This window comes from Rasamsonia byssochlamydoides, assembly GCF_041956645.1.
Source record: "Rasamsonia byssochlamydoides strain NRRL 3658 unplaced genomic scaffold VTN77scaffold_29, whole genome shotgun sequence".
Lineage (NCBI taxonomy): Eukaryota > Fungi > Ascomycota > Eurotiomycetes > Eurotiales > Trichocomaceae > Rasamsonia > Rasamsonia byssochlamydoides.
The window spans coordinates 75,149-103,088 of NW_027192412.1; the positions used below are offsets into that span (position 1 = coordinate 75,149).

At 49.9% G+C, this 27,940-nt stretch overlaps 11 protein-coding genes and 1 non-coding gene across 12 annotated transcripts; 7 read left to right on the forward strand and 5 right to left on the reverse strand.

The window, feature by feature from the left end:
- Positions 1-128: 128 nt before the first annotated feature.
- VTN77DRAFT_3997 (uncharacterized protein) lies at positions 129-1,956 on the forward strand (the record flags this gene model as incomplete). Its single annotated transcript, XM_069420006.1, has 3 exons — positions 129-338; positions 439-1,415; positions 1,503-1,956. 3 exons carry the CDS (start codon positions 129-131, stop codon positions 1,954-1,956), a joined length of 1,641 nt encoding a protein of 546 aa, XP_069277901.1.
- A 580-nt stretch (positions 1,957-2,536) lies between these two features.
- VTN77DRAFT_3998 (uncharacterized protein) lies at positions 2,537-3,435 on the reverse strand (the record flags this gene model as incomplete). The annotated part of the gene is made up of 2 exons (XM_069420007.1): positions 2,537-3,074; positions 3,143-3,435. The coding sequence occupies 2 exons, from the start codon at positions 3,433-3,435 to the stop codon at positions 2,537-2,539; spliced, it is 831 nt and encodes a 276-aa protein (XP_069277902.1).
- Positions 3,436-3,871: 436 nt separating this feature from the next.
- On the forward strand, positions 3,872-7,037 carry VTN77DRAFT_3999 (uncharacterized protein; the record flags this gene model as incomplete). The annotated part of the gene is made up of 2 exons (XM_069420008.1): positions 3,872-3,986; positions 4,045-7,037. 2 exons carry the CDS (start codon positions 3,872-3,874, stop codon positions 7,035-7,037), a joined length of 3,108 nt encoding a protein of 1,035 aa, XP_069277903.1.
- Positions 7,038-7,969: 932 nt separating this feature from the next.
- On the reverse strand, positions 7,970-8,848 carry VTN77DRAFT_4000 (uncharacterized protein; the record flags this gene model as incomplete). The annotated part of the gene is made up of 1 exon (XM_069420012.1): positions 7,970-8,848. The coding sequence occupies one exon, from the start codon at positions 8,846-8,848 to the stop codon at positions 7,970-7,972; it is 879 nt and encodes a 292-aa protein (XP_069277904.1).
- A 1,118-nt stretch (positions 8,849-9,966) lies between these two features.
- Positions 9,967-11,802, forward strand: VTN77DRAFT_4001 (uncharacterized protein; the record flags this gene model as incomplete). Its single annotated transcript, XM_069420013.1, has 1 exon — positions 9,967-11,802. The coding sequence occupies one exon, from the start codon at positions 9,967-9,969 to the stop codon at positions 11,800-11,802; it is 1,836 nt and encodes a 611-aa protein (XP_069277905.1).
- A 299-nt stretch (positions 11,803-12,101) lies between these two features.
- Positions 12,102-12,879, forward strand: VTN77DRAFT_4002 (uncharacterized protein; the record flags this gene model as incomplete). The annotated part of the gene is made up of 2 exons (XM_069420014.1): positions 12,102-12,125; positions 12,220-12,879. 2 exons carry the CDS (start codon positions 12,102-12,104, stop codon positions 12,877-12,879), a joined length of 684 nt encoding a protein of 227 aa, XP_069277906.1.
- Positions 12,880-15,771: 2,892 nt separating this feature from the next.
- On the forward strand, positions 15,772-17,824 carry VTN77DRAFT_4003 (uncharacterized protein; the record flags this gene model as incomplete). Its single annotated transcript, XM_069420015.1, has 8 exons — positions 15,772-15,817; positions 15,926-16,000; positions 16,086-16,191; positions 16,264-16,374; positions 16,428-16,706; positions 16,757-17,006; positions 17,059-17,372; positions 17,431-17,824. 8 exons carry the CDS (start codon positions 15,772-15,774, stop codon positions 17,822-17,824), a joined length of 1,575 nt encoding a protein of 524 aa, XP_069277907.1.
- Positions 17,825-19,340: 1,516 nt separating this feature from the next.
- VTN77DRAFT_4004 (uncharacterized protein) lies at positions 19,341-20,816 on the reverse strand (the record flags this gene model as incomplete). The annotated part of the gene is made up of 1 exon (XM_069420016.1): positions 19,341-20,816. The coding sequence occupies one exon, from the start codon at positions 20,814-20,816 to the stop codon at positions 19,341-19,343; it is 1,476 nt and encodes a 491-aa protein (XP_069277908.1).
- Positions 20,817-21,401: 585 nt separating this feature from the next.
- VTN77DRAFT_t77 lies at positions 21,402-21,503 on the reverse strand. The gene has a single exon. It is a non-coding gene; the product is annotated as a tRNA-Val (tRNA).
- Positions 21,504-23,657: 2,154 nt separating this feature from the next.
- Positions 23,658-24,557, forward strand: VTN77DRAFT_4005 (uncharacterized protein; the record flags this gene model as incomplete). The annotated part of the gene is made up of 1 exon (XM_069420017.1): positions 23,658-24,557. The coding sequence occupies one exon, from the start codon at positions 23,658-23,660 to the stop codon at positions 24,555-24,557; it is 900 nt and encodes a 299-aa protein (XP_069277909.1).
- Positions 24,558-26,343: 1,786 nt separating this feature from the next.
- VTN77DRAFT_4006 (uncharacterized protein) lies at positions 26,344-26,865 on the reverse strand (the record flags this gene model as incomplete). Its single annotated transcript, XM_069420018.1, has 1 exon — positions 26,344-26,865. One exon carries the CDS (start codon positions 26,863-26,865, stop codon positions 26,344-26,346), a length of 522 nt encoding a protein of 173 aa, XP_069277910.1.
- A 703-nt stretch (positions 26,866-27,568) lies between these two features.
- Positions 27,569-27,920, forward strand: VTN77DRAFT_4007 (uncharacterized protein; the record flags this gene model as incomplete). The annotated part of the gene is made up of 2 exons (XM_069420019.1): positions 27,569-27,700; positions 27,849-27,920. 2 exons carry the CDS (start codon positions 27,569-27,571, stop codon positions 27,918-27,920), a joined length of 204 nt encoding a protein of 67 aa, XP_069277911.1.
- Positions 27,921-27,940: the final 20 nt, after the last annotated feature.

Genomic DNA, 27,940 nt, shown 5'->3' on the forward strand with positions numbered 1-27,940 from the left:
GATGACCTCCTCTTCTCTTCATGCATTTTCTGCAGGTCAGAGTGGATCGAATTCCTTTTCGACCACCGTGAATATTATGACAATCACTCTGGACTAGCTATATTATAATCGATATTGTCGAAGTTCATATGACGATGGTCCCCACCCTATTATTCCTGCTTTGGATCGCGGAAGCTTGTAGCGCCTACAAGCAATTACCTCTTGGTCACTCGTCGTCAGACTGCCGGTCCTCTCCATTCGATGAGGTTTTTAACGAAAAGGTCATTTGGGCGCTGAGACACTTCCAAGTCCCTGGATTATCGATAGCGGTGGTTCACGGTAATGAGACCTTTCTGAAGGTGCGTTACGTGCTTGACCTAGCCGTATCAACGGGGCTTCCCATCTTATCTCGACACAATCTTGGTCAGAGCTTTCCCCGCATTACTCACTCGCATATAGGGCTATGGAGTCTCTGATCTCTCAACGGGAAGTCCCGTCACGGAAGACATGCATTTTATCGGAGGAAGTACTACCAAGGCTTTCACTGCTGCCGCGATCTCCCTTCTCGTCGACGACAACGAGAACTTCCCCGAGATCCAATGGGATACTCCGATCCACAGAATTATCCCCGAGGACTTCGTCCTGAACGATGACTGGTATACCACCCACGTTACCATTGCCGATGCGCTGTCACATCGATCTGGAATACCGCGTCATGATATGACATGGGTGTGTTCCAATATCACCCTGAGGGAAGGGGTTCGCAATATGAGGCATCTCCCCATAACAGCTCCCATTCGCACCATGTGGCAGTACAGCAACTTGATGTACATGTCTGTGGCACATATCATTGAGACGGTTACTGGTCAATGGCTGGGAGATTTCTTCCGAGAGCGGATCTGGGAACCGCTCGGCATGACGGACACATACTTGTCCGTGGATGACGCTCTCGCCGTGGGCGCGGAGATATCTCGTGGATACTATCTCAATCTCACTGGCGATCTCGAGGATCTCAGCTGGATTCCATTGGATCATGTTCGCGGAGCAGGCCACATTATCTCCTCGGCCCGGGACTATGCAAAATGGGCCAGCGCTATGATCCATCGCGCTCCTCCGTTCTCTCCAGAAGCACATGCGACGTTGGTCAGCGCACATTCGATCATGGTTCCCATAGTCGTGGAACCAGAATCCGCGCCGCAGACTTACGGCCTGGGCTGGATGATCCACAGTTATCGCGGGGAAGTGATCATTGAGCACGGAGGCGCAGAACCAGGGTTCGGGACCCTGGTTTTATATCTGCCGAATCGTGAATGGGGTCTCACCATCTTCACCAACAACATGATAGGCGGCACTGGCGCAGAATGGTTTCTCGCGTATCATCTTATCGATGAGCTTCTGGAAACACTCGAGGAGGAGCGATTTGACTGGGTTACAAGGTTGGTTCTGTTGATATCTATCAACGGGAACAGTCGATACATCATGAAGAGAATGCCGAGGCTGACATTATTGATCTGGATCTGTAGATCCGACAAGCAGATATACGAAGTGACCACGATAACCGAAGAAAAAATCCAGAAACTTTACCCATCCCTCACAGACCCTCCTCTCCGCACCTCCCTCCCGCTGTCTGCGTACGAAGGGATCTACGTGCATCCCGCCTATCCTACATTGAACATCAGCAGAGAGTGCGGCGAGATTTCCTTGTTCCCTCGTTCCTACAAATCCGACAAGGGCGAAACAATATCCCTCTGGAACCGACAAAGTCTCTGCGCTATGATCCCCAGCGCCATCTCCGACGCCGTCTTCGAGCTCCGACATGCATCCGGGGACTACTGGTTCCTTGCCTATGAATTGTGGGGGGAGGTGGAATTGACGCGGGCGGAGTTCAAGCTCGGCCCTGATGGGGCAGTCAAAGCCATTGGCGTCAAGTTTGAACAGACCATGATTGATAATATTTGGCTGCAGAGAGAGGGCTGAGACAGATATTACGAGCGATGATGGGGCGGATTATCTAGTGTCAAGGTTTGTTCACGATTATTGGGTATCGACGGCTTGGGAACTGGCGTTGGAGGCGTCACGGTGCAAATTTATTATATATATGGTATTTATGATGCTACTTATTCATGACCTGGGATTCCTCCACGTGATTCATTTTTGTTCTTCATCTAACTATCTCTGGATTTCTTGTATATTCCATTGGTTAACTTTGATGGCGTGAGAACACTCAGATTTACTTCACGAATCATCTGAAGAGGCGCCCTTCCTCGACTTGTTTCCTGCGGGAGGAGCATAACTTTTTCTCCTGCCACATGAGCGTCTGTGTCGTATGGAAGGTCTTCCTCATTTCTGCTGCGCTAATTCTCACAGATGCGCATCCAGTCAACCCGACGGGCACTCTTTTCGTCACGGCCTTGCAGGTCCTGCCCGACTTTGGCCTGCCCAGCACGGGCTTAGATCTCTCGTAAATGGTATCAGATAGATATCAGACGGAAAGAGATGACAGACAGACAGAAGCATCGCAGCATTTCACCATGGTCAATTCTCAGTGACATCCCTGTCATACATCATCTAGACGGTCGCCGGGGACAATAGCCCGGTTCGATCCCTTGATCACCCCTTCCAAGATCTCTCGTATTTGCTTGCACCCGTCGATGCCGACTGCAAGCATCGTCTCGAGATACGAGATATGGGCCCTGGTCTCCATATGTAGAACCGACACTTTCATGTCATCCACCTCATCTTCCATGGCATCTTCCCCCGCGGGGATCGGAGTCGTCGTCCCGACGGTCACGAAAGGTAACTCTTGCTCCTCCGGCAAGGAGAGATCTAGCAGCGGGTCGAGACCGTCCTCGTTTGGATCTCGTGGGGTAGATGCGCTGCCGCTCATTCCGGCTGTGCAGCCGCAGAGCAGGCCCGGCATGGGGATACCCGCGTCGACGAGGGCGAGAGTGCAGGCATTGATGGCAGCTGCGAGCAGCGATCCATCGGCGGAGAGCACAGAAACCTGAATGCTTATGGTGCTGTGCGGATAGAGGTAGGTATGGAGATGGGATTGGAATGCGGAGCGAAGGACGTTCGCTAGTTGTGCCGATTGTCTGGAAGAGTAGATCGATTAGCATGAACCCGGAGAAAAATTCTGTCTGTTCAGATTCGACATTTTTACCTGTCACTACCACCTCTCCTTTTGCGATCAACTCCCGCAAATCCCGCAATATTGACATCGACCTCCACGACCGCACCTGTTGCGCTCCCAGCACCAGCAGTTTCGCCGCGACGACCCTCAGCGGGACCGTGAACGGTACACATAACAGCAGTGTTTCCCATAGACAAATACGAGGAACCAGAACTCGCTGGGTTTGTCGAGATCTGGGCCTGAAGCAGGCGGAGCTCGTTCCACCGCCGACCATCGAGTCGGAGTTTGGTAAGAGGGTAGGTCGTAGAGGTATCTAGGGGCATTTTGAGATGTAGACTTCAGCGACGCTGCAAGCTCCCTTTCAATTCAATTCTCCTTGTAAAGTAAGTTCTTGTCCTGTGTTCGGTTTCAATAGTTCATCGGATTGGGAGAAATTTCACTCGAGGTCGTTCGGTCCGTGGTCAAAATCAGAATGGCAATATGACTGAACGGTGACCGGAAGAAATAACAGTATTCCCGAGTAGCAGCTAGTAACTGCTGCTCAATCGCTGCTAGAGCAAGGCTTCAATGGGTGAGGTCTTGTGTCTATGCTGCTGGTGCTGTCGCGCATTTCCAGCCCACTTGCGGCGGGCAAAATTAAGCTAAAAGCTGTTTTCCCTACTTCGGCAGGCCTGCGCGCAACCTGCCCGTCCGACGCGTGGACCCCGCGGCAGCTCCCCGCGATCAGCTGCACGAGCTGATGGACTGAAGCTGAACAGTATGGGGTCCGACTGGGACCTACAGGATTCCAACGCTGTTACAGTCAGTGCAGATGAGGATGACGATGATCTGGAAATCACGCACGTCCTCGAGAGAAAGGCTCCGGCTATCTCCGGTATATCTATCTCTCCGTCTGCCGCGAATTATCAGCTTGTAACTGACAGCTATTCCAGGATCGCGGCAAAGGCTTCGACATGATGATGGACGCGATTCCTCCAGCGTTCACGGTCATAATAGGCGGCGAACGAATCCAGATGAGGAAGGAAATCGATCAACGATCATCGTGTCGGAGGGTGACAACGACGATGACGACGACTTTAACGATGGTGAGGCAGCTTACAAGCAGTTCAAAAACAGAAAAAGCCTCAAACGGAAACGTGCCTCGTTAGGAGGTGGGCGAAATGCAAAAGTGGCTGCAACAGGAGACTCCATCGTCGGCAGGGTTCCGAGGAGAGATGAAGATGGAGGACCGTCTCGTCGACCAAGACGGCAGATGAGGGAATACGGCGAGGAAGTGTCATCTGAAGACGAGTTGATGGAGCACACGCTGCCGGATTACCTGCAGAAGCGACGGGCTCAGTTTGACAGCCGGATGGAGCGTCTCAAGCAAGCTGGGTTGAAGCTCCCGCCGAATTTTGACGACATCGAGTTCTCGGATGACGAGAGGCTGGAGTTTCTGAAAGAGAAACCGGCTTTTAGCGATCTGAAACCGTGTGGGAAGTACGAGGATATTCCGCTTCCTTACTCTCTGGGATTGATCCCTGCGCCTATCGCTCAGTGGCTGCGGGAATACCAGGTTGAAGGCGCCGCTTTTCTACATGAGCTGTTTGTCTACCAAAAGGGTGGTATCCTAGGCGATGATATGGGTCTGGGAAAGACAGTTCAGGTTATCGCCTTTCTCACCGCGGCTTACGGTAAGACTGGCGACGAGAGGGACGCGAAAAGGATGAGAAAGATGAGACGAAGTAGGGATGATAACTGGTATCCCCGGACTCTGATTGTCTGCCCAGGGACACTGATCGAGAACTGGAAGTCTGAACTACGGCGATGGGGTTGGTGGCATGTTGGGATTTTCCATGGTGATAGGAAGGAAGAAGCTCTCCAAGCTGCGAAGACCGGTAGACTGGAGATATTAATCACGACATACACCACATACCGCATGAACAAGGATTCGATTAATATGGTTGAGTGGGATTGCGTGGTGGCTGATGAGTGCCACATAATCAAAGAACGGAAATCCGAGACCACCATTGCGATGAATGAGGTCAACGCTCTCTGCAGAATTGGGCTGACCGGGACAGCCATTCAAAACAAATACGAGGAACTGTGGACGCTCCTGAATTGGACCAACCCAGGAAAGCTGGGCCCTGTCACCGCTTGGAAGAGAGCGATTTCTGAGCCGCTGAAGATAGGGCAGTCTCATGATGCCACACTTTACCAGCTCAGCAAGGCCAGAAAGACCGCTAAGAAGCTTGTCCAGAACCTGCTGCCGGCCTTCTTTCTCCGACGCATGAAGACTCTGATAGCAGACCAGCTGCCCAAGAAGAGCGATCGGGTTGTCTTTTGTCCGCTTACGGAGACCCAGGCCGACGCTTATGAGAATTTCTTGGACAGTGATATCGTGCAGTACATCAAAACCGCTTCTGACATCTGTGACTGTGGCTCAGGGAAGAAAGCCGGTTGGTGCTGCCGCATGTACTTACCTTCCGGCCAGAAGTGGCAGAGCTGGGTGTTTCCGGCCATCGCGAACCTGCAGAAGCTGAGCAACCACCTTGCTATCCTGATTCCACAGGGAATAGATCCTAAGGATAAACAGGAAAAGGACTTGGAAATGCTTCAGATCGCGGTGCCAGATCGCTGGCGGGAACTCTATCGTACTCGAGACTCGATCATCAACTATGCGAATCCGGAGTTTTGCGGGAAGTGGAAAGTCCTGCGAAAGCTCCTCAAGTGGTGGCATGCGAACGGCGACAAAGTTCTCGTGTTCTCCCACAGCGTCAGGCTGCTCAAGATGCTCCAGATGCTGTTTAATCATACGAGTTACAACGTCAGCTATCTGGATGGCACGATGTCCTACGAGGATCGAGCCAAGGTCGTTGATGATTTCAACTCGGATCCTAAGCAGTTTGTTTTCCTCATCTCGACCCGTGCTGGAGGTGTAGGATTGAATATCACGTCCGCGAACAAAGTTGTGGTGGTCGATCCGAATTGGAACCCGTCTCATGACCTGCAGGCCCAGGATCGAGCTTACCGTATCGGCCAGCAGAGAGATGTTGAAGTTTTCCGGCTGATCTCAGCGGGGACAATCGAGGAGATTGTTTATGCACGTCAGATATACAAGCAGCAGCAAGCCAATATTGGGTACAATGCCAGCTCTGAGCGGCGGTATTTCAAGGGAGTCCAAGAGAAGAAAGACCAGAAGGGCGAAATCTTTGGATTGACCAACCTGTTTGAGTACCAGAACAACAACATTGTGCTGAGGGACATCGTGAACAAGACCAACATTGCGGAGAGCAAGGCTGGGGTTCAAGTGATTGGAGTCGACCTGGACCAAGAGGATATCGGTGAGGACTTGCCCCTCCCTTCAGCGAATGACGAGGATGAAGACGGGACAATGAGCCAGCTTGCCGCTCTGATCCGAGGAGAAGCAGATGCCTCTTCGACATTGGGAAAGAAGGCTGCAGGCATCACTCCTAAAAAGCACGATCCCATCGAAGCCATTCTGGCCGGCGCAGGAGTAGAATACAGCCACCTGAACAACGAAGTCATTGGCCCCTCGAAGGTGGAAGAACATCTCAGCCGGCGCGCAGAACTTGCAGGCGATATAATGGGCGAGATGCAAGTATTTGGCAGCTCCGACGGGGATGGCAATTACGACAACTTGGTCATTCGCAAGGACGGCCGACCAGTCCGATTCAAATACCATCCACCGCAGGACGTCATGAAACGACAGTTCTGCAGCATGGCGAGGCGGTTCGGATTTCCGAACGCGACGGAATTCGCCCTCGTCGTGGAGAGCATGACGCAGGCGCAACGACGCGCCTGTCTTGAACGGTGGTATAGTGAGCGGAGAGAGATCCTGTTGAAAGGAGATGATAGCTCCAAAGAGAAGGAGAACAAAGAAAAAGAGAAGTCGTCGCCAGCTCCGAGTTCGGCTCCTGGGTGAATAAGCACGCCAAACTAAGACAATACGCATTCGATATAGATTCAGGCATATATATCAACGCATCACTTTACCTGTGGATGAAGGCCAGGCTGTAGTCTACCTGCCTAGGAAGGTAGTTGGCTATCCTCACAGTTCAGTCCGCGTGTGAGCTCGCCTATCAAGAATAGTCATCTACAGTGTCATGGCTGCGAATCCCCTGGAGGCGCGAGTTGAAGCGGCGGTAATCACGACAATCATGGAGTTCCATGAGTTCATCGGACGGTATTTTTTCCCTTTTTCTTTCTGGCGTTTACGGCGGATCACTTTCAAGATACCCCTGCTTTTATTAGCATATCTCTCACATATGGGTACGGTCATAGTCATAGCTGGGTTCTGTTTAACTATAGCTTATATAACTCTTGTAGAGTACTGTTGCGCAATATAAAAATTTTTTATCGCATGGTGCATTGTCTTCGTCTCTTGATAACTACTAACTGGGCTGAGCTCAGACGGGATGGATTCTTCGATCTCTACGGCATCTTGACTGAAGCACAAGCACATTTAATAAGCTAAACTTAAGAGAAATTCCACCCTACTTCTAATGTAATAATCTCTCTTTTTATTCTCGCATTTCATGTTTTCCTTACTACTTAATTACCTAATATGGAATGATATGAGAAGGGCCAGGGGAAAGGGAGATGTGGCCTTCTGGAAAAGAAATAGTACTGTACAAATGGAAACAGATAGGACAGTTCTTTTCTTTTCTCTTCATGCTGCAATTATGGGATTAATATTTCCTTTATAGACAGAAAATTTTCCTCAGACAAAGCCATCATTGCAAGGGGTATTGCTCAAGGAATAATATTAACAGAACTAGCCGTGACCCAAAAGACATCCGATGGAACCTTGCTCCTAACTCCACGCGAATCATCAATCACACATAATATGGAGAGCTAAAACCAAGACAACGTCCACAATGCCGGCAGATTAGGCCACTTCTCTTGCCATGCAGCGAGGATCTCCGGCACCCTCTCGTCAAAGCTTCGTCGGGCAGCGCCAGTGCCATGGTCCCAGCCCTCAGTGCCGTTCAGGCGCCGCTCTTCGTTGGCTGCTTCATTGAGTCGATCCGCCAGGTCGAGGATGGCTTTGCCTCCCAGGAGTGCCTCCTCATGATTATCCCTGATGTCGACGTTGAAGACGTGGACCGGTCGGTTGAGAGGGGCGCCCTTGTTCATCAGATCGTCCACGACCGCGTCCCAGCATCGCTCCTCGCAGGTGATGATGACATCAACTACACCGCCTTCCGTCCCCTTGCTCCCTTTGTCACCATTAGCCACGCGGTCGACGCGAGGCATGCCAGGCACCCAGTCCTGAAATCTCTCAGGGCCCCATTTTAGATTCTTGTTTCGCTCGAGCATGTTGAGGAGTCCATTGTTGCGATAGAGTCTCTGATCTTTCGCGTACAACTCGTCATACATCTGCGCATACGATGTCGTATTGAAGTTATAGACATTAGGTTGAGTAATCGTTGGTCCCGGAAGACGGACTAAAGAGCCGGTGCCAAAGGAGATGACGGGATAAGCAGCAGGGGCAGACGCGAGGCGGAGATGGGCTTCCATGGATCGATTCTGATTGGAGGCGCATACAGTGCAGAATTTCAGTTTGAAGGATGATTCATCTGAAGAAGGTGGAGATTTAGACCCATCTTGCTGCTGTTCTCCTACATCAACGGTCGAGTCTGCCGAAGTGGTGGGAGGAGTCGAGTCTGAGGGAGGCGGCGTTGATTCCGGGTTCGCGGAGGATACCCTTGCGAGTCGCGGATCGGCAGACATTTCAGGAGTCTGCAGAGCAGTATGAATTCAGAATATTATTTCGAGCTTTCTCCCGAAGGAGAAGGTTGAAACTGAAGCAAGGATGGAGGTCAGGGAGGGTGGAAAGCTCGATCACTAGCTCTCGAAAACCCCTGAACAAGGACAATCAGCACGAATCTACTAAGATCATACGAAGAATTCCAAGTAGAGACAAGAAGTCATAGAATATCAGACAATTAATCCGCGTATAATAAAAAGTCTGTCGGCATCGCAGGGCTAAGACAGCTCCAATAAAAAAAGATCATCATTCGAATTCAAGAAGCTGAGGGATGCAGATGCAGCAAGTGACAATACTAGCTTACCTTGTAGTACGCTATCATCCTCTACATCAAGCCCTAGACCAAATTGCCGCGTGAGAGAGTGCTGGCAAAGCTGGTTGAGGGAAAGGGAGCTTCGTTGCTAGTGAGCTTCGAAGACGAATGAATGTTTTGCAGGGATCCGCTTGAAGAAGTCACTGTGTGTGGCCCGTGCACCAGCAAAGTCATGTGACTGGTCACAGCCATAGAGCCGCCAATGGAGATTATTATTGTCCTGAGGGTGATAAGATGAGCTGAAAATTCCAAGCTGTCTGTTAATTGTAGAACTGCGCTTTATTTTAGGGAAATTGAATTTTCTAAGAGGTTGAAATTACAAGTACACGACCTGGTCAGTCACTACAGTAGCAATCTGCAAGTCTGCATGAACCAGAATTGAAGCGTATTGCTCTCGAACCTCAAGAAAATATTAAAAAGCTCGATTCTCCTAAGAGAAACTGAGCTCTGTCATTTGTTAACAGTCATACCGCGACTGGGGAACCGGCAATAGTTGCTTGCGGAGTCTCCGGATGTCTCTCCACATGCCGAGGTATCCCCCATCCCTGGACGGAAATGGTAGAAAGTTAAATTGGCCCGGGGTAAGCATCAGACAACGCCTTGATGCTGAGCTGACAGAAGACGATTTTTGGTATCCTGCCGAAAATTCCATGTTAATATGATCTTTCACTGCAGCAAGACCTGATAGGACGAACGACCAGCTGCGCTGAGAAACAAGCAGCGGCGTATGAGATAGTGCTCTAGATATCTATCTCGCGAGTCGGCAATATGGAACCGTCAAGCTCTACGAAAGGCTTCTTCCAAGCACGCCCTGTCATCCCACCCCAATATTTCGAAGACAGGGCTCTTCAACGCATCATTTCGCTGCATCTTCCATCTCCTATCCCGCAGGAAATTTCGGAGGATCTCGCGCGATTCTCACGCCTTGTTCTCTCGAAACCTGTCCTGTCTTACATTGCAGATGCGGAGAAGAATCCTCCGTATCTTAAACCTCTCACCACCTTTGGCGCAGAAAATAAGCAGGATCCCTTGGTCACAAGCGAAGGGTGGCGTGCACTGCAAGACACGGGCATCAAGGAGGGCATTGTGGCGTTAGGATATGAGGACAGCAAGGGCAGATGGAATCATCGCGTCCTCCAGTATGTTAAGTATCATATCTGGAGCGGGAGCTGCGCCCTTGTTACCTGCCCGAGTGCCATGACGGATGGTGCTGCGCGTCTCCTTGGAAACCATCTGAATGATGAGAACGGACACATCTTCGCCGAGGCAAGGAGAAGGTTGACCAGCCGGGATGTCGACATAGCATGGACGAGTGGGCAATGGATGACTGAGCGCAAAGGGGGAAGTGATGTTCGTGGAACGGAAACGGTCGCAACCAAACTGGTTGGCAAAGATGATGAGACTGATGGCGTCGATGCGGAAGGAATGCCACTTGGTCCATGGAAGATCGACGGCTTCAAATGGTTTTCGTCCGCAACAGACGCGAATATGACCATCCTTCTGGCCAAGACCGGAAAAGACGGTCAGATCAGTGCCTTTTATGCACCGTTGAGGAGACGTGTCAAGGGTGGTGCGGAGGGTGAGACTGAGCTCAATGGAGTACGGATCCAACGACTCAAGAACAAGCTGGGCACCAAGCCTCTTCCAACCGCAGAACTTGAGCTGAAAGGAATGCGAGGTTATCTGCTGGGCAAGGAGGGCCAAGGCGTTAAAGAGATCTCAACCATTCTCAACATCACTCGGATGCACAACATCATATCTGCAGTGGGTGCCTGGGGCCGTGGACTGGCCATCAGCCGAGCCTTTGCAAGAGTGAGAACGTCTGCTGGGAAGCTGTTATGTGATATTCCCGCCCATGTGAGAGGATTGGCTCAAGAACATGTCAAGTACTGGGCGCATATGCATCTGGCTTATTTTACTGCAGCGCTTCTTGGTTGTTCTGAAGGTTACACTGCCTCAGATGCTTCTGTCGCTGCAAGCTCTCTTATCCTGCCACAGAACAAAGAAGACAGCAAAGCTCTCTGTCGCGTTCTGACTCCTCTCGCCAAGGCGCAGACAGCGCTTTCCGCTATTAGCGGGTTACGTGCGTGCATGGAAAGCCTAGGTGGAGTAGGGTACTTGGAGAATGAAGACCCCGAGCTGAATATTGCGAGACTCTATCGCGACTCGAATGTGTTGGCTATATGGGAAGGGACAACAGATATCATGGCAGATGATCTTGTGCGCGCCATTAAAGGTGCAGGTGGCTCCAAAGTCCTCAGCACGTTGGATAGTTGGTTGAAAAAGGCCATTATCACAGGCCAAAAGGCGGGCTTCAACGACGAGTGTCAAGTATTGAGATCACTCTTGGTTAAGCTGCTGTCAGACTTCAGTCTCAAAGACAAGGAAGAATTGAAATGGAAAGGCAGAGACTATCTGCGTGACTTGGACCTTCTTGTCAGCGGCTGTTTACTGATGATGGACGCTGCAAGAGACGGAGACGCAACGGCACGAGAAATAGCGAAGCGATGGATCAGCAATCGCCATGGTGAAGACTGGAAAGCGGAGGCTGATTGGGACAGGAGGATCGTTTTTGGTGACAATTCCCTGCAAGCAAAGCTGTAAACAGATGAACAGATTGTTTATGTTGAATGATGTATGAGAGACTGCATAGTTATCACGTGCAAAGCTTATCAAAAGTGTCAGCTCTGATATCTTTCTCCACGGTCTTGGCTCGAATCATTGCCATCACAAACACTTACTTACTCGCTTTACATACTTGATAATTGACTTTTGAAAAACCCTTGTACAGCTGTTGATGATCTAGGATGACCGCCAAAATCCAGCGTAAAGAGGCCGATTGCTGCACTCGGAAACCATCACAGGATGAATTGGCATTTGTCCCCGCTCTTATCGTTGTCGACATGCAGGAGGACTTTTGCCCACCGGTGTGTATCATCACAGCTTTGATTTAGGAATAACAGTGAATGAAAGACAAAAGTACTTTCTGTTGATACTGAGACGTTTGTCTTGCTTCTGTAGAACGGGTCCCTCGCAGTCCAGGAAGGCCGATCTATCGCGCCCCTGATCAATTCTCTTCTGGAGCTTCCTGGCTTCGTGATGCGCATTGCGACTCAGGACTACCATCCTGTGGATCACATCTCATTTGCGAGCAACCACCCACCGCCCAACAATCGCCCGTTTGAATCGTTCATCGAGATGAAGAATCCGGCTCCCGGCAAGGAGCACGAGACGAAGCCTCAGCGGCTCTGGCCCGTGCATTGCCTTGCCGGAAGTCCTGGTGCGTCCATCATTCCGGAAATCAACACGGAGAAGATTGATCTCTTCGTGAAGAAGGGCATGGATCCTCGTGTCGAGATGTACTCCGCGTTCAGCGACGCGTTTGGCAATCTGGACCCTCCGCTCGTCAGGAAGTCCGTTGACGCCGACATCAAAGCTCAACTGTCCACGAGACATGTCACGGACGTTTTCGTCGTCGGGTTGGCAGGGGACTACTGTGTCAAGTGTACGGCGATCGATGCGGCGCGGGCTGGCTTCAGGAGCTGGGTAATAGAGGATGGGACGAAATGCGTTGACCCTGCAGAGGGCTGGGACAAGGCCAAGGCTGAATTTAAAGACTTTGGGGTTTCTGTCATTACGAGTGATGGTCCTGAAGTGGCACGAGTGAAAGCGCGAGCATAGCAAGGATACCCTCAAGCAATTCACGTCTATCGCCTGGTATTCTCTTATCGTAAAGCCCGTGTAGCATCATATCTAGGACTTGCGCTTTTCGCATAAATAATAGTCTTAGATGTTACCCAACTAAAATGTTTTCCTATACCCACTATGCGAATACAATCTTACATATAATTAATGTCTTGAAAATGAAAACTGATTTCATTCTGTGTGATATTGATGCTATTAATCGAACACATCTGTGAAGAAATGTTTCAGGCGGGAAAGGTGCAGGTGGGGTGCATACGCTAACAGCTTTGTGTGACGTATGTCAAGTCCAAAGCTCCATCCTCGAGGTAGAAGCTACTACCTAGGTAAACAAATATGATGGACCTAATTGATCAAGTCAATTGCTAAGAATTAGGTGCGACCTGATGCTATGGGTTTTACTTCTACAGTAAACAGGTCTCTGGGAGATATTTTGGCTTTAAATCAAGGCGATTAATAGCGGGCGCAATGAAATGACGCGTGGATACAAGCGGTGTGTACGGAGTACTCCGTACCTTAATCTAAAATCGCTGAAGAACAGTGGATCACTTCCTCACATCCTCTTTTAATACCTTCGAACCTTTCAATTATATAACAATCTTAATCTCTTCGAGCTAGTGAGTGTCTGACTTCAGAACGATTTATTGTGAGTTCACGGTATTTGCTCGTCCAGTCGCAGGTCCTTTCTTGGCCTGGATTCCAGCGCGTTTCCGTTTCCCTGCCAGCAGCGACACACGCATGGCAGCTTTTCGCCATTTTCTCTCTTCCTATCCTTAATTGGACGATTCTCGTACTTCCTTGCTAGATGATTGCTTGAGACGCTCCATCATGTCGCATCACACAGAGCCTTCTACACCCCCGACAGAAATTACTGCAATCGACGAGAAGCTGGCCGACCACACAGATACAAGCATCGACAGCACGTCTTTGACGCCTATTTCTCATTCCACAGGCCCCAGCACGCCTACAGAACCTGAGTCGCTCCCGTACTGGCTGGTCAATGTGCCACGAGGCCAATGGCCGACATCATGTCCGGAGTTCCTGCGCGATTTGCCGCCAAAGAACATTCGAATCCTATCGACTCCCGATGCAGCATACGAGAGACTGAATTGGGAAACGGTGAAGGAGATAATCAGTTAGTCTCTCGGGCCAACACAACAAAAGGAGATTTATGGTAGTCGAATTCCGGCTGACACATGAGAATCCTACAGAGACAAACCGGATCGACAAATTCCAGCGCGTTCCGTCAGACCTGCGAAAGTACCTGGAGTATATGCATCACATCAAACGGAAGTATGGGTCGGTGATGAACTTTGTTGTCAGAGAGAGACTGCGTTGGGGCGAAGGGAGACCAGAAGATGTGAAGCCACGTGGTCGGCCGTTCGAATATGCTGGTTGGTTGGCTGGCTGCAAATATCTTCTAGAAGTTCTTGCTGACTTCCCGAACTGCAGACGACTTGAAGATTCTCTACAATGACTGGCCGTACGGGGTTGAGGAGGGGATTGTCCATCTGGTGGTGTGGACCAAGTTCGAGCTGGAGGAGGACCCTGCTACGGGCGACCTGACGGACAGGATGCGGAAGGAGATCGACGACTTTGTTCAGAAGACTTTCTGCACACGTGTCCCACCTGACCAGGTTAGTATCCTTTGGACCAGCTGTCGAGAATATTAAGAATCCTGACGGGTGGACAGGTCATCTGGTTCAAGAACTGGAAATCTCTCAAGTCAGTTCACGCGATCGAGCACTTCCATGTCATGCTCTACAAGCCTGATATGGAGTTTGTGAAGGAGGTTACGAATGGCGATGTTCCCCTCATCGAGACGGTCTAAATTTGTCTTTTCACAATGCACGGTGTTTTGGTGGGCATATATATCCAGACGTCGCAAGCGTTGGCGTAATAGGCTATTGGTTTTTCCTACTGAGATTATAATTATTAATCATTAATCATAATAGACATAGGTTTAGATTGGGGAATATCTGATTAATATAATGTCTTTTGCCTTGTGTGTGGTATCATTACAGAATCATTACCACCCATATTCTTCCATAGCAGGACAAGTCATGACGATCACCTCGACAATAATAAGACTAGAAAAATACAATAATAATAATAATAGGAACTATTCTTGAAAACCTGATTGTTATTGTCTTGATGTCTTGGCACACAGACTATCGAGCACAGCCTTGCCAAGCGCGGTGTTTCCGGATTCAAAGAGATCGACATGCGCCCTGCGAGAAGTGAAGCGGGGAAGGATGTGGCGGCGGCACACGATCACGGAAGCAAGCAATCTGTACGGAGTATTGTGAGGACAATATGACAGAGACGCTTCAAGAAAAAAAAGAATGCATGCTCCTGCATAGGATGAATGGCCTGTACTGAGCACTCAACGATATTAATAGTAGTAATTAATCTGATGGAGCGGTAGGAAGCACTCCACGTACGTCGTCATAGCGCCCTGGGCTCGTCTCCCCAACGTCACCGCTGGGCCAAGAAATCCAAAAATGTCGCCTGCCGCCGACTCATCACCTCCTCCTCCACAGCAATTGGTTTTTATACCCATAGAGCGCGGGGTTTGCATCTGCTGCGACATCCATAGAGAGACTGTTGACCGTCTGCTTTCTCCCTTTTTATTCCTCTCCTGACTCCCTTCCTTCCGGGCGCTCGCCTGCCTGCCTGCCTGATCGTCTGCGGTTTGCTTTTCCGCCTGTCCGACTAGACTGATCGCCATCTCTCCCAGCCTGACGGGCAGCCACGGGATATACGGTGAACTGCTGAATTGCAGATCTCCAAGCCCAGCTCGAAATTCATGGTCACTGGCGATTTTCACTAGAGAACGAAGAAAAACCTCACCTTCGGTTGCTAGCCGCCATGCATGTGCCTCATATCCATGGCCGCCGCCGCGAATCCATGCAGAGTGAGTTCGTCAGGAATACTCCCTGCCTTTCCCGGACGTCATCTATCCCTTTCTGCTTCTGAGTCGAGACAAAACGGTTGCTAATCGCTTTCTCTCTGCCATCGTTAGGCAAAGACTCGGGCGACGAACAGAATAATTCAAGCCCCGAAGATGAGACCGTTGTTGAGCCGGACCAGGGCAATGGTAAGTGTCCATCTCCTTCTCATCCTGCCGCCCTTATTCAACTGGAGAATGTTCGTGTGCTCAAGTGCGGTTATCCCTTGACCAGTGCTCTCCCACATCATCTCGCAGCTCCGTCCGGGAGCGGACTTGAGTCGAGTGACGTTACCAACGTTTATCCTCGAGCCCAGATCCATGCTGGAACGAATTACAAAGTGCGTCGAATCAGTTGGAGATCGACCTCACAAGGGAAAGATGCGGTGCTGATATGCTGCGGTCACTTCTAGTTTTATGGCGCATCCCGAGACGCTGCTGCCGATGTCCAAGATCGATGACCCGCTGGAACGATTTGTTTCCGTGGTTAGATTCTACCTGAGTGGTTGGCACATCAAACCTCCGTATGTTTGTGAAGACCTTGGTGGATAGGCAATCGAGCTAATCAAGTGCGCAGAGGGGTGAAGAAGCCCCTCAACCCGATCCTAGGAGAGACCTTCACTGGCTACTGGAATTACTCGGACGGCACGCGGGGTTACTACATTGCAGAGCAGACTTCCCATCATCCCCCGAAATCGAGCTACTTCTTCATGGCACCCGAGCACCATATCCGGATAGACGGCACTTTGAAACCGCGGAGTAGGTTTTTGGGGAACTCTGCTGCCAGTATCATGGAAGGTATTGCCATTCTGCGGTTCTTGAACCGCGGCGAGGATCCCGACCGGGGCGAGAGATAGTGAGTAGGGGCAGTCTTCCCTGGCAGGTGTGTTGCTGACCAGTTGCCAGCATCTTGACCCAACCCAACATGTATGCGCGTGGAATCCTCTTTGGAAAGATGAAATATGAGCTCGGAGACCACAGCTACGTCCGGTGTCCGGAGAACAACTTGGTCGCGGATATAGAGTTCAAAACCAAGGGCTATTTTTCCGGCACGTATAACGCCATTGGAGGGACGATCAAGAATGAGAAGACGGGAGAAGTCCACTACGAGATTTCTGGTCTGTGGAATGGTGAGATGTATATAAAGAATAATCATGTAAGGATGGTTTTATTTTCTTGTCGGAACGTGGACTAACCCGCTTTTCCAGACTGGAAAGAAAGAGCTGCTCTTCAACGCGACCAACGCAAAACATACGCCGCCTTCAACGCGGCCTCTCGAGGAGCAGTCGGAGCGTGAATCGCAGAAGCTGTGGCGTAGCACGGTAGAGGCGCTCCATGCTAGAAACCACGACCTGGCGACGAGTGAAAAGACCAAGATCGAGGATCGACAACGAGAGGAGGCGACAAAACGAGCTGATGAGGGCGTCGAATGGCATCCACGGTTGTTCCGCGCGGTTCGAGGGGGTCCTGGTGGCCCCGATGAAGGAGAGGAGGATCTCGACTGGATCATCAACGCCGAAATGTGAGTTCATTTTTCCTGCATTATACCGGAATATAGCTCTGACACCTCCTTTGTCTAGTGACGGGAAGAATCCCGAGCTGGCCCACAAGCAGATCCTGTCCATTGCACCGATTCTCCCTGGGCAAAAGGTTTCACATGAGTTTGATATTCCACCGCGTTCATCCCATCAGTCCTCTAATTCCAATTCCAATTCGCAGCAAGGACAGGCACAGTCTGGCAGCAACAATCTCATCGATTTTGGTGACGAGAATGCACCTCCGGCACGGAGTGGAAACTCGAATTCGGGCGGAGCTTCTCAGGATCTCCTTGGTGAAGGCCCAGGACAGAACTCGTCCGGGCTGATGGCCCCGTTGCTACCGACGACCAGCGACACAAATAGAAATAATCCGATGAAGAGAATAGACTCGAAGAGTTCTGACGTTGATCTCTTTGTTGACGCAGAAGAGAAATGAACTATCCTCCTTGTGTTCCGTCTTCCCTGGGAACCTGTCTACGCTTTGCATTTGGCTCCGTGACTATCTGTCATATGTTTCCTGGAAAAGAAGGGAAAGTACGCTGAGAGCTATTCTGACAGCCCGGCAGTCTTGGCCACTAGTTCATGGCCTGGTCGCGCAATCTCTTGAAGCAAGAAACAAGAAGCAACCTGCAATATTGCAGCGTGATTAGAGAGGGGGGAGTTTTATTTTCATTTTCATGTTTCTGTCAATGCCACCTGCAACAAACCAAATACCCATTGAGAAATCATATTTTATTTTCATAGAAAAAGGAACGACAGAGACTACAGAAGAAAAGAGGGTTTTCCGCTTCAACATTTCTGGGACAAACAGACAGACAGAACAAAAAAAGAACTGGAACCATGGCGAAGCGATTTTTTGACGGAACAGAATTATTGTTTGTTTATTTGGCCACTGCATTTTAACGGGTCTTTGTTACAAAACCCTTCATACCAACGAACTATTTATTACAGGTAAAAGGGGGGGAAACGGGAGGCGCTTCAGTTTAGGCAGGTAGTAATAACCAATGAAATAGATTTTTATATGTATAAAGGTATAGGCATTGCCAGCATTACTTCTGTCAGTTAGGAGGAGTCAATTAATTGTATATAAAGTGGAGGTCAATCAATGAAATAGATATATATGTTTTTTTTTTCATTTAGAAAAAAAAAAGCCTTTATTTCTTTATCACATTCTCCGTAACCAAGCAAGACCATAAAAAGGTCATATATTGTATATATATTTTTTGTTATTATTTAGTAATTATCTATGTATTCTTTCCCCCCCCCCCCCTCCTCCTCCTCTAGCGGTATCATGTGATTTCGTTGAGAAATAATTAGATAAAATGGTCAACTTTTGCAGAAAAATGGCATAGTGGTGGTTTTCTTTCTTTCCTTTTCCTTTTCTTTTTTTTTTGCAGAGGGACGATATATATATATAGATATATATATATATATAAGAAGAAGAAGAAAAAGAAGAAAAAGAAGAAGAAAAAGAAGAAGAAAAAGAAGAAGAAAAAGAAGAAGAAAAAGAAGAAGAAAAAGAAGAAGAAAAAGAAGAAAAAGAAGAAGAAAAAGAAGAAAAAGAAGAAGAAAAAGAAGTGGCTGTAGAAGCAAAGTATGTCTGTACTGCACTGTATTATATTATTCTACAAGTAATTAATGCATGCAATGTTCCCTCAATCCGATCCGATCCGGTTTATGAATATGTACTCCAAAGCAAAGCAAAACCCTTGAGAAAGAAAAGAAGGAAGGATAACCGACAGCGAACGCCTCCACTCCAGCTCCAGCTCCAGCCAAGAAAGAAAGAAAGAAAGAAAGAAAGGACTATGTACATACATGTGCCCATACCAACCACATTTATACCCATGTCATGCCATGCATATTCCATGCGAATCAATCGATCGATTATCGATCATGCCATAACACGAACGAACGAGGTTCTCTTGAAGAAGAAGAAGGAGAATACAGGATGACTACGTCGCCAACTCGCCTCTCGTGCCCCAACCTCGCTCGAGATCTCGTCGTCGACTGCTACGCGTAGAAGAACTTGTCGGCACACCGGCGCCGTCGCGGTCTTCGCGCTCCTGCTCCAGCAGCTCCCGCTCCTCTTCGATTTCTTTCTCCATGTCTTCTCGGAGCCCGAGGATGTCCGGCGGGATGAAGCTCATCTGCACGCTGGGCGCGCCCTTCATGTACCGCAGCTGCTCCTTGACAGCGGCCACTACGCTGGCCAGGTAGGCCTTGGAATTCTTGTTCTCGATCTTGCGCATCTCCGACAGCGGTGGGAAGAGGCTGTAGTCCGGGCCGAAGTGGTTGCGGAACGCGACTGTCTCGGGAATGTTGGGGTCGATCTGATCAGCGGCGTCAATGAGGATGGACGTTTCATGTGCCCACGCGCGAGACACGTTGCGCGGCGTGTACCCGCCTCCGCCGACCACCAGCATCGGGATCCCAAAGGTCTTGACGTAGGCGACGCAGGCGCCGTGGCCGGTGACGTTCAGATTGAAGCAGCCCAGACGGTCGCATCCGAGGCTGTCAGCGCCGCATTGTAGGACGATCGCGCCCGGTCGGTAGGTCTCCACGCACGAGCCGATGACTTCCTTGAAGAGTTGCAGGTAATCGCCGTCCTCGATGCCGTCGTTCAGCGGAACGTTGATGGCGTGGTGGGCGCCTGGGTTGAGCGGGTGCGCGGGTCCGGTGCTGTCGAGTGCGCCCGTACCTGGGAAGAAATTGTCTTTGTCGTATTTGTGGAAGGAAACGGTCAGCACCCGATCCGTCGACCAGAAAGCCTGCTCCACACCGTCTCCATGATGGACGTCTATATCGATGTACATGACCCGCGGGTGATGGCGTAAGAGCTGGAGGATGCCTAGAACGATGTCATTCACGTAGCAGAACCCGCTGGCCTCAGCCTTTTTCGCGTGGTGCAGACCCCCGGACCAGTTGATGGCGATCTCGGACTGGTTGTTGACGAGCTTGCGCGCAGCATCGATGGTGCCGCCCGCGTAGAGCGAGCAGTAGTTGTACAGGCCGTCGAAGATGGGACAGTCGTCTCCGATGTTGTAGTTGGCGATGCGGTCGCTCTGCTCGGGAGCCTCCATATCAGCGGGAACGACCGTTCGCAGGAACTCCAAGTAGTCCTCCTTGTGGAATTCAGCCATTTCCTCGAACGTTGCTGCGCGCGACAGGTACAGATCCATCGCATGGTGCATGCCGTAGGCCATGACCAGTTGCTTGGTGAGCGTGAGACGCCATGGCTTCATGGGGTGCGACTGGCCAAAGTGGTGGGGTTCGACAGCCGGGTTGGCATGCCAGGAGACTCGATACCCCTTGGGACGGGCGATGCCATTGTGTGCGCGCTCGTGAGCAGTTTTGCGGTCGACGCTGAAGGTGGCAGAAGAGCGCGGCGGCGGAGGAGCGTATTCTTGGACGATGGCGGAGCGTGCCATGAGACGGACATACGGAGGAAGGGAGGAAAGATGAGAAGATAGTAATTAGACACTGCGCATGCCTCTGCAGTTCGGATTGGGATTGAGGTCGAATTTGAGGTCGAGACCAGCGACAGACCGACGTGAACGAGTCGAGAAGAGTGAAATTAGGAGGAAAGAGAAGAGTTCGGCAACCCGACTCGACCATCTCGAAGGCTCCCTCGACCTCGGGCATCTTTCGGCCAGTGGCGGGGAGCCGCTAAACCATTTACGGATGCACGAATCTGGGGAGTCGAGTCGCCAGTCGCCAGACTCGCCACGATGCAGGCTCAGCAAAGTAATGTACTGTATTACTCCGTAGTTTCTTTCTCTTCTTCTTTCCCCTTGATGCTACAGTAGACTTAGTTCGTATATTAAAAAAAATGTAGACACGAAGCGATTTTAATTCGAACAGATCCCGACTACACTCCAGAATTTAAGAAATACACCCAACCAAGCACCTAAAAAAATGAAGCAAGTAACTCGTATTCGCGAACTCCACCTTATCCATTCAACAGGGATGAACGAGTGAAAAAAGAGTCCTCCCAGAAGGGAGGTCGAATTCATTGACCAGACTGGGGTTCGATCCCAGGACCTCATCGGGTTAACTCGAACTCGTACTGAGTCCGCATGTTAACGATGCGTGATAACCAACTACACCATCCGGCCAATGGTTGTTGGCCGAAAGGAGGAAAAAGTGATCCATAAGATCGTTGCATCAATTGGACAGTTTAGGGGTGTTAAGCGACTCGGTGGGGCTGTTTCCGTGTAGGGTTTAGGGTTTAGGGTGCGGACTGTAGGGTCTTGGACGGCCATGTGATTGATGATGCTGGAGTCTGGTTCGGGATCGGTTCGGGACGAAATCTACCTGTTAGGTGAGATGGAATTAAGTAATCATGACACAGGTAAATAAATAAATGAAAATTAATATAACACAATGCATTCGTGGATTTTATTGGGTAACAATCTACGAGTGTGTATGTGACAGGTTACACCTGTGTTGTACGGAGTACAGTACAACAATTAGTCGCTGCTGCCTGCCTGGGGAGAGGTTTCTCGAGAACATCATGATGAGCTGCAGAAAATCATCGCTAACCAGCTGCAAACCGTACTAAATGTCTGGCTGCCCCTCTCTTCGCCAGATCTCGACAAGAGATCGGCATGTTCATTATCGGGAGTGTCATCGCCCCGCAACGGAGGAATGGAATGACAAATCCGTGACGACTGACAGCCAGATGGCCAGAGATATCGGACGATCGCTCGATGGCCGATCAAGGTAGATCGATGGGCGACAATCACCAGATTCGCTGTCCCATTTGAAGATCGACATGTGTAAGGCTGCAAGCCTGCAAGCACTTGGAATGAAATGACCTGCAACAGTAAACCAGAATAATCATCACTCAGAAAGCCATATGATCCAGTCTGGATCGACGTGTCCGAAATTCTCATTTGTGCACTGGTCAGAGGAACACATTCGGCGAAGATTCGGAGCAATACCTTGATCAGTCATTTCGGTTATGCACGATGACGAGAAATCGGAGGGATCACAAAGGCAGATAAGATTTTGATAACGTCGACGTCAGCAAAGACTGCTGCCAGCGAATCGCAAACACCGTGATGGAACGGAAGATCTCGAAGGAATGTTGTCAGCCCGATTGACTGTTCCACTGCCACGTGGGCAACCCCGGCTGGCGCAAGCCGCAAACGACGGCATTGATGACAAAATCTGCAGCAATCTATCTCCAAAGGCAATCCACACGTTAAGGTGGCTTTATGGATCGTGGACAAATGGTATCTGGTTGGACTTCCTTTTGCTCTGGACTTCGGTAATTTCCAAAGCGGCTGGTGGTATGTTCTTCCAGTGTATACTCCGTCTGCACTTTGAAAACTCAACTTGAGAATCGAAAGGGAAAAATCTTTTTTCCTGGATTCCATGAAAATTGGCCAGGGAGAGGCGACTTCGACCAGGGTCCATCACGGAGATGAGCACAGTCCTGCACTGTCGCCACGGCGCCCCCCAGTCGTGGAGGGGACAGACAGATTATTGAAACTTTGTCTGCAGACCGCTTGTTACAAAGCATTGGAGACTCCAATAGTCCGAATAGCCCGAATAGTCCGAATCATGATCATGATAGAACTCCCAAAATGATGCAAGCGCCTACTGAAACAGGGACTGGAGAATGGAGATTCTCGAAGGTCCAGATTTCTCGCCGGTTATTAAATTATTAAACGAAGTGGCTACTCTGCGGCAGCCATTAATTATTGGGCTTTTCGCGCCGGAAAAAGCAGCCAACGGGGGTGGAGCAGTGTGATAGACACTTGGCCAGTCAGAGAAGGAGCCCAACACAAAGTTGGCACTAGGCCAGGGACCAGCCAGGGACCAACAGGAACCAAACACTCCTGCGCATCACCAACGCCGTCCCTGCCTTAGCTCCTGCCTAAGTCGCTGCTAAGTCTCTCGCTACCGTTGCAGGTTCCCCTGGCAAGCACCCTGACTTGCTACATCCCCTGACGCCCAGTCCAGACTGCGTATGCCGATCCACCTGTCCTCCCTGGCCCAGGGTCCAGGGAAATGAATCCCGCTCCAGGCGCTCCTTTATTATGCCCCGGCCATCCCCATCCCATCTCTCTCCTTCTCTTCACCATCTCGTGCTGCTTTGCGTCTGTGTCTTCCCCAGGGACCGCGTTCATTCATTCCTTTGCTTTGTGAGCCAGTTGCTCACCGTCACTCTTTGACAAATCCACGCTCCTTCTCGTCTTGCCGTTCCTGGGCTTCGTTGACAACACAAAGATCGAAAAACTCTCGCACATCACACAACCAACATGCAGCTGAAGAAGTCTCTCGCTCTCCTCACCGCTCTCACTGCCGGCAGCGCTGTCGCCCGGCTGCACGGCCACGAGCGCCGTCACCAGCACCAGCAGCGCGGTGTCGGCTCCGAAGTCACCGCTGTCATCGACGGCAAGGTCGTCTCCTGGATCAACGAGTACTCTGGCGGTGCCGCGACCGCCGCGCCTGAGGCCTCTGCCGTCAGTTCTGTGGCTGCAGCGGTGAGCTCCGCTACTCCCACCGCTTCTGTGTCTTCTTCCTCGTCCGGCACTTCCACCGGCTTTGGTGCTCGTACCTCCCCCCACGGATCTGGTATCAACTACGTTGGCAACGTCGGCAACCCATGGGGCAGCAACATCATCCAGATCTCCGCCGATGAGGTCAAGAACTACAAATACGTCATCCAGTTCTTCAGTGACAAGATCACCGAGCCGTGGACGGTTCTCTTCTGGAACAAGATCGGCCCGGATGGCAAGCTGGATGGCTGGTATGGAAACAAAGCCCTTGAATTCCAGATCTCGCCTGGTGAGACCAAGTACGTCGCCGTCGACGAGGACTCTCAGGGTGCATGGGGTGCTGCTCCGGGCGACAGCCTCCCCAAGGACGACTTTGGTGGCTGGGCTTCGACCTGGGGTGAATTTGACTTCGGTAGCAGCGTCAACGGTGGCTGGTCTGGCTTCGACGTTTCTGCTATCCAGGCCCAGGCGGCTGGCCTGGCCGTCCAGGGCATGAAAATCTGCGAGGCCACCACTGGCTCGACCTGCTCCGCCGTCGCCAACGAGCTCGAGCAGGTCATCAATGCTTACACCCAGGAACTTGCCAACATCGGTGGTATTGGTGGCAACATCCCTCCGGGCCCTGTCACCCTGAACGTCCACCTCAACTTCACCTCGTAAACACGAAGAAGTTGGTTGAGACTGAAGGCTAGCGGGGGTGTCCATTTTCCGTTCTTTTCTCTTTTGCAGACGGCACGCTTAGATACCAGACCCGAATCTGCCGCGTCGATTGGGTTCCAGTACATTTTTTATTTGATTTTTTTTTCGGACATGGAACATTTGCATTCCTTCTTTCCTGTACATATTACGACATGTGCTTTCTGTTTGACAATCAATGTTCTTTCTGTGCGAGTTTCAGCAAGAGTACTCAGTGTGTACCTCCACTGGGTCCACTCACAGAAACACTTGTGTAATACCGTACAGGGTTCGTCTTTTAATCATTTATTTTTCCTGTCCATATATATGCAGAGTACAGTAGTTGGCACAGTTGTACAGTACATATACCTAATACATAGTAATCATGTGTATCTCTCCATGACAGGTTTGACGTAGGACGGTATACATATATCGGCAAGTATTAGTATTCGCCTGTAAGACAGATAATTTAATCCCAAGACCGGTCTGTTGTAACAGTAACCCAGACATAACTACATTTCATTTCTTTTTTTTTTCCTTTTGGCCCCTCAAGTTGACTGGTCGTCAGTGTCCTTGACTTGCCAGGTCTAGCTGAAGCCCTGATTCAGTGCTCACTGTTTCGCATTAATTAATTTCTGCAAAGTGCACACTCGGCGCTTACCCAAGAAACAACCCCAGCCAATGGATTGGATTGCCAACGACAGTGGTATCTGCGACAAACATTGACGCCGTCTGTAAATAGATATGTTACGTCCAGCTTGTTAGCAACTTGGATTGTTTAAACGTTAAGCATATGGAGTCTTTGACGAAAAGGGAAAAAAAAAAGATAATGATAGTCAATCCACGCAACAATGGATTTTTTTTTTACTTTTTTTTATAGTTTCCTTTGTTCACTTTCACATCTGCGTTGCGTTTCTATTCCTGTTTCTGTTTATGTGACAATTATATAATTAACTCCAGTGGCTTTACAGTAGCTGTTGGCAGAGTAGTACTGTACTGTACCATGGCTCATATTTGAACCTAGATAATTATAATTTCCTACTGAGTTATCTATCCATGGGTCGTGGATGTAATTAGGCACTTGCTGCGTGTATTGTTAAGGCGTGAGTTGACCATCGTAGAAGGGGTTTCATTCCCTTGGTATATATTTGTATATATGTCTACGACTAGCACAGCAACTTGGTTGATCTTAAGGACGATGGCGATTATCATCACAATTGTAAAAATATAGGAAATAAATACGGCAGTCTTCCTTACGGCAACCACGCATGCAGCTAGCTAGCAACACCGGTAATGTCTTCAGAGAGAGAGGGTATCTTTTTCCTTTCTTTTCTGGAATATCTATTCCTCTCATTCCCTCACCTTTCTATATCCTTTTCCATTCAATGTAGAAGCGTCGTTAATTCCTGAAATCGACTATATCCAGATTCGTGGATCACATCCATCCAGGCATGGTATATAGTATGTTGGAGCCCACCCCGCGTCTCACATGACTGGAAACGATGACGGATATCAGTTCTATCTAATACTCCGACACTCACTCGTAGGATCTGGACAATTCAGCATCAGTGCATCGAAATGCCGCTTCACTTTTCCTTCTTCCTGTTCTTTATTTTGTCTATCTGTTTTTATGTTTATTCGTACTGATAACTGGCTTACTATTACAGAAATACAAAACTCGACAACGGCGGGTTCGGTATTATCCAACTATCTGGAATTTTAAATCGGGATAGATGGAAGATTCCCTCACTTTCAGGATCTCGATGCAGGTTCAGTCTACCGCTCTTTCGGCCTTACCCCTTTCAACACTAGCTTCGATCTTCTCAGTCATCAAATGCTTGACGTCCTTCAGACATGACACGGCAGCGACGGTGAGCACGACCAACGGGATGAGACACGCCCATGCCCGATGATAGGCATGGGCATAAGCCCCTTGGCTGGCGCTCTGCGCGCTGGCAATAATCGTCGAGTTGGCGCCTGGCACGGTGGTGACGCCATGGCCCTTTTGCAGCGCTTGCAGCAAGGCAGGAATGGAGCTTGCTGGTAAGCCGGCTGTCATAGCTGCTTGGGTCACTTCCTGCGTCCACCGCGGGTATAGAGTTCCTTGGATGATGGCATTTTCGACCGCAGAGCCGAATGCGCCGCCGATTGCTCGACCGGAGAAGGCAAGGCCTGTGGCTGTTGAGAGATGAGAATGTGGTGCCGTGAATTGCACCGTAGCTACGATCAGAGCTAATGATGCTGAAATGCCTGATCCCAGCAAGATGTTGAAGCCGATCTGGGCGTTTTTCATCTCTGGAGTGATGACGGTATAGCAGATAGTCCTGAATCAGATTGTGTTAGTGAGTGCATCGTTTTGTCCTCATCTTCATAAATTATGAGCTTACCCAGCAAGAAAAATTAATAACGTGACGACTAGCGGCCGTTTCAGATCCTTGTACTTAGTTGCATACAACCTGAAAGAAAATCAGCTCATCAACTTCATCCGGTGGAGAGTCATCTATACACCATGGGAATCGACACAGCCGGCGCCGTGACCGTGCATGACAACTGTCGAAGCGCGATGATGAGAGAACTGTTGGAGAACCCTAAATGGAGGGTAATCTGCTGGATGAGGGTGTTTATGGGACTGAAATACAGCCATCCTTCAACGGCAAAGGCGAAAATCGCCAGGCCAAAGTTTGGTGAGCCCTTGAAGAGGACATGCGCCACCAGGCCGTCCTCGCGGCCTTTCCATTCTACGACAGTCAACATGAGTCAGTCTCCTCTCGGATGCGATGCAGCTTACCATACAGGCCAAAAACAACAAGCAACACAAGCCCAATACTGAGTAGGGCCGCCACATGGGCGTCTGACCAGGGATACGTATCGCCGGCCCAGTTCAGAGACAAAAGAATCAATGTGGCGCCCGCAACAAATATAGCTGACCCAATGGGATCGCATGCCCAGATGTATCCCCAGAAAGACATCTTCGGGTAATCTGATTTTCGAGGCGGATGGTAGAAGAGCAACAGGCCCAGCGACGCCGTCAGGTGCAGGCCTGCTTCGACCCAGAAGAGATATCTCCATCCGCCGCGGTTGATGCCTGTCAGTCCGCCTGCGAGGAGGCCTCCAGATCTGCAGAGTCAGTCAGTTACTCACTCACTCTCACTCTCTCTTTCTTTTCTTTTCTTTTAGTTTTATTTTCATCTTTTCTTTCTTTTTTTCTTATTTTCTTTCTTTCTTTTTTAATTTTTTTTCTTTTTTTATTCTAAAGCAGATGTTCTCCTTACATAGTCCCCGTCGATCCCGCAACATACGCCAACCCATTCGCCAACGCTCGATACTTCATCGGCAGAACCTCACTAGGAATCGACTGATTGATCGCA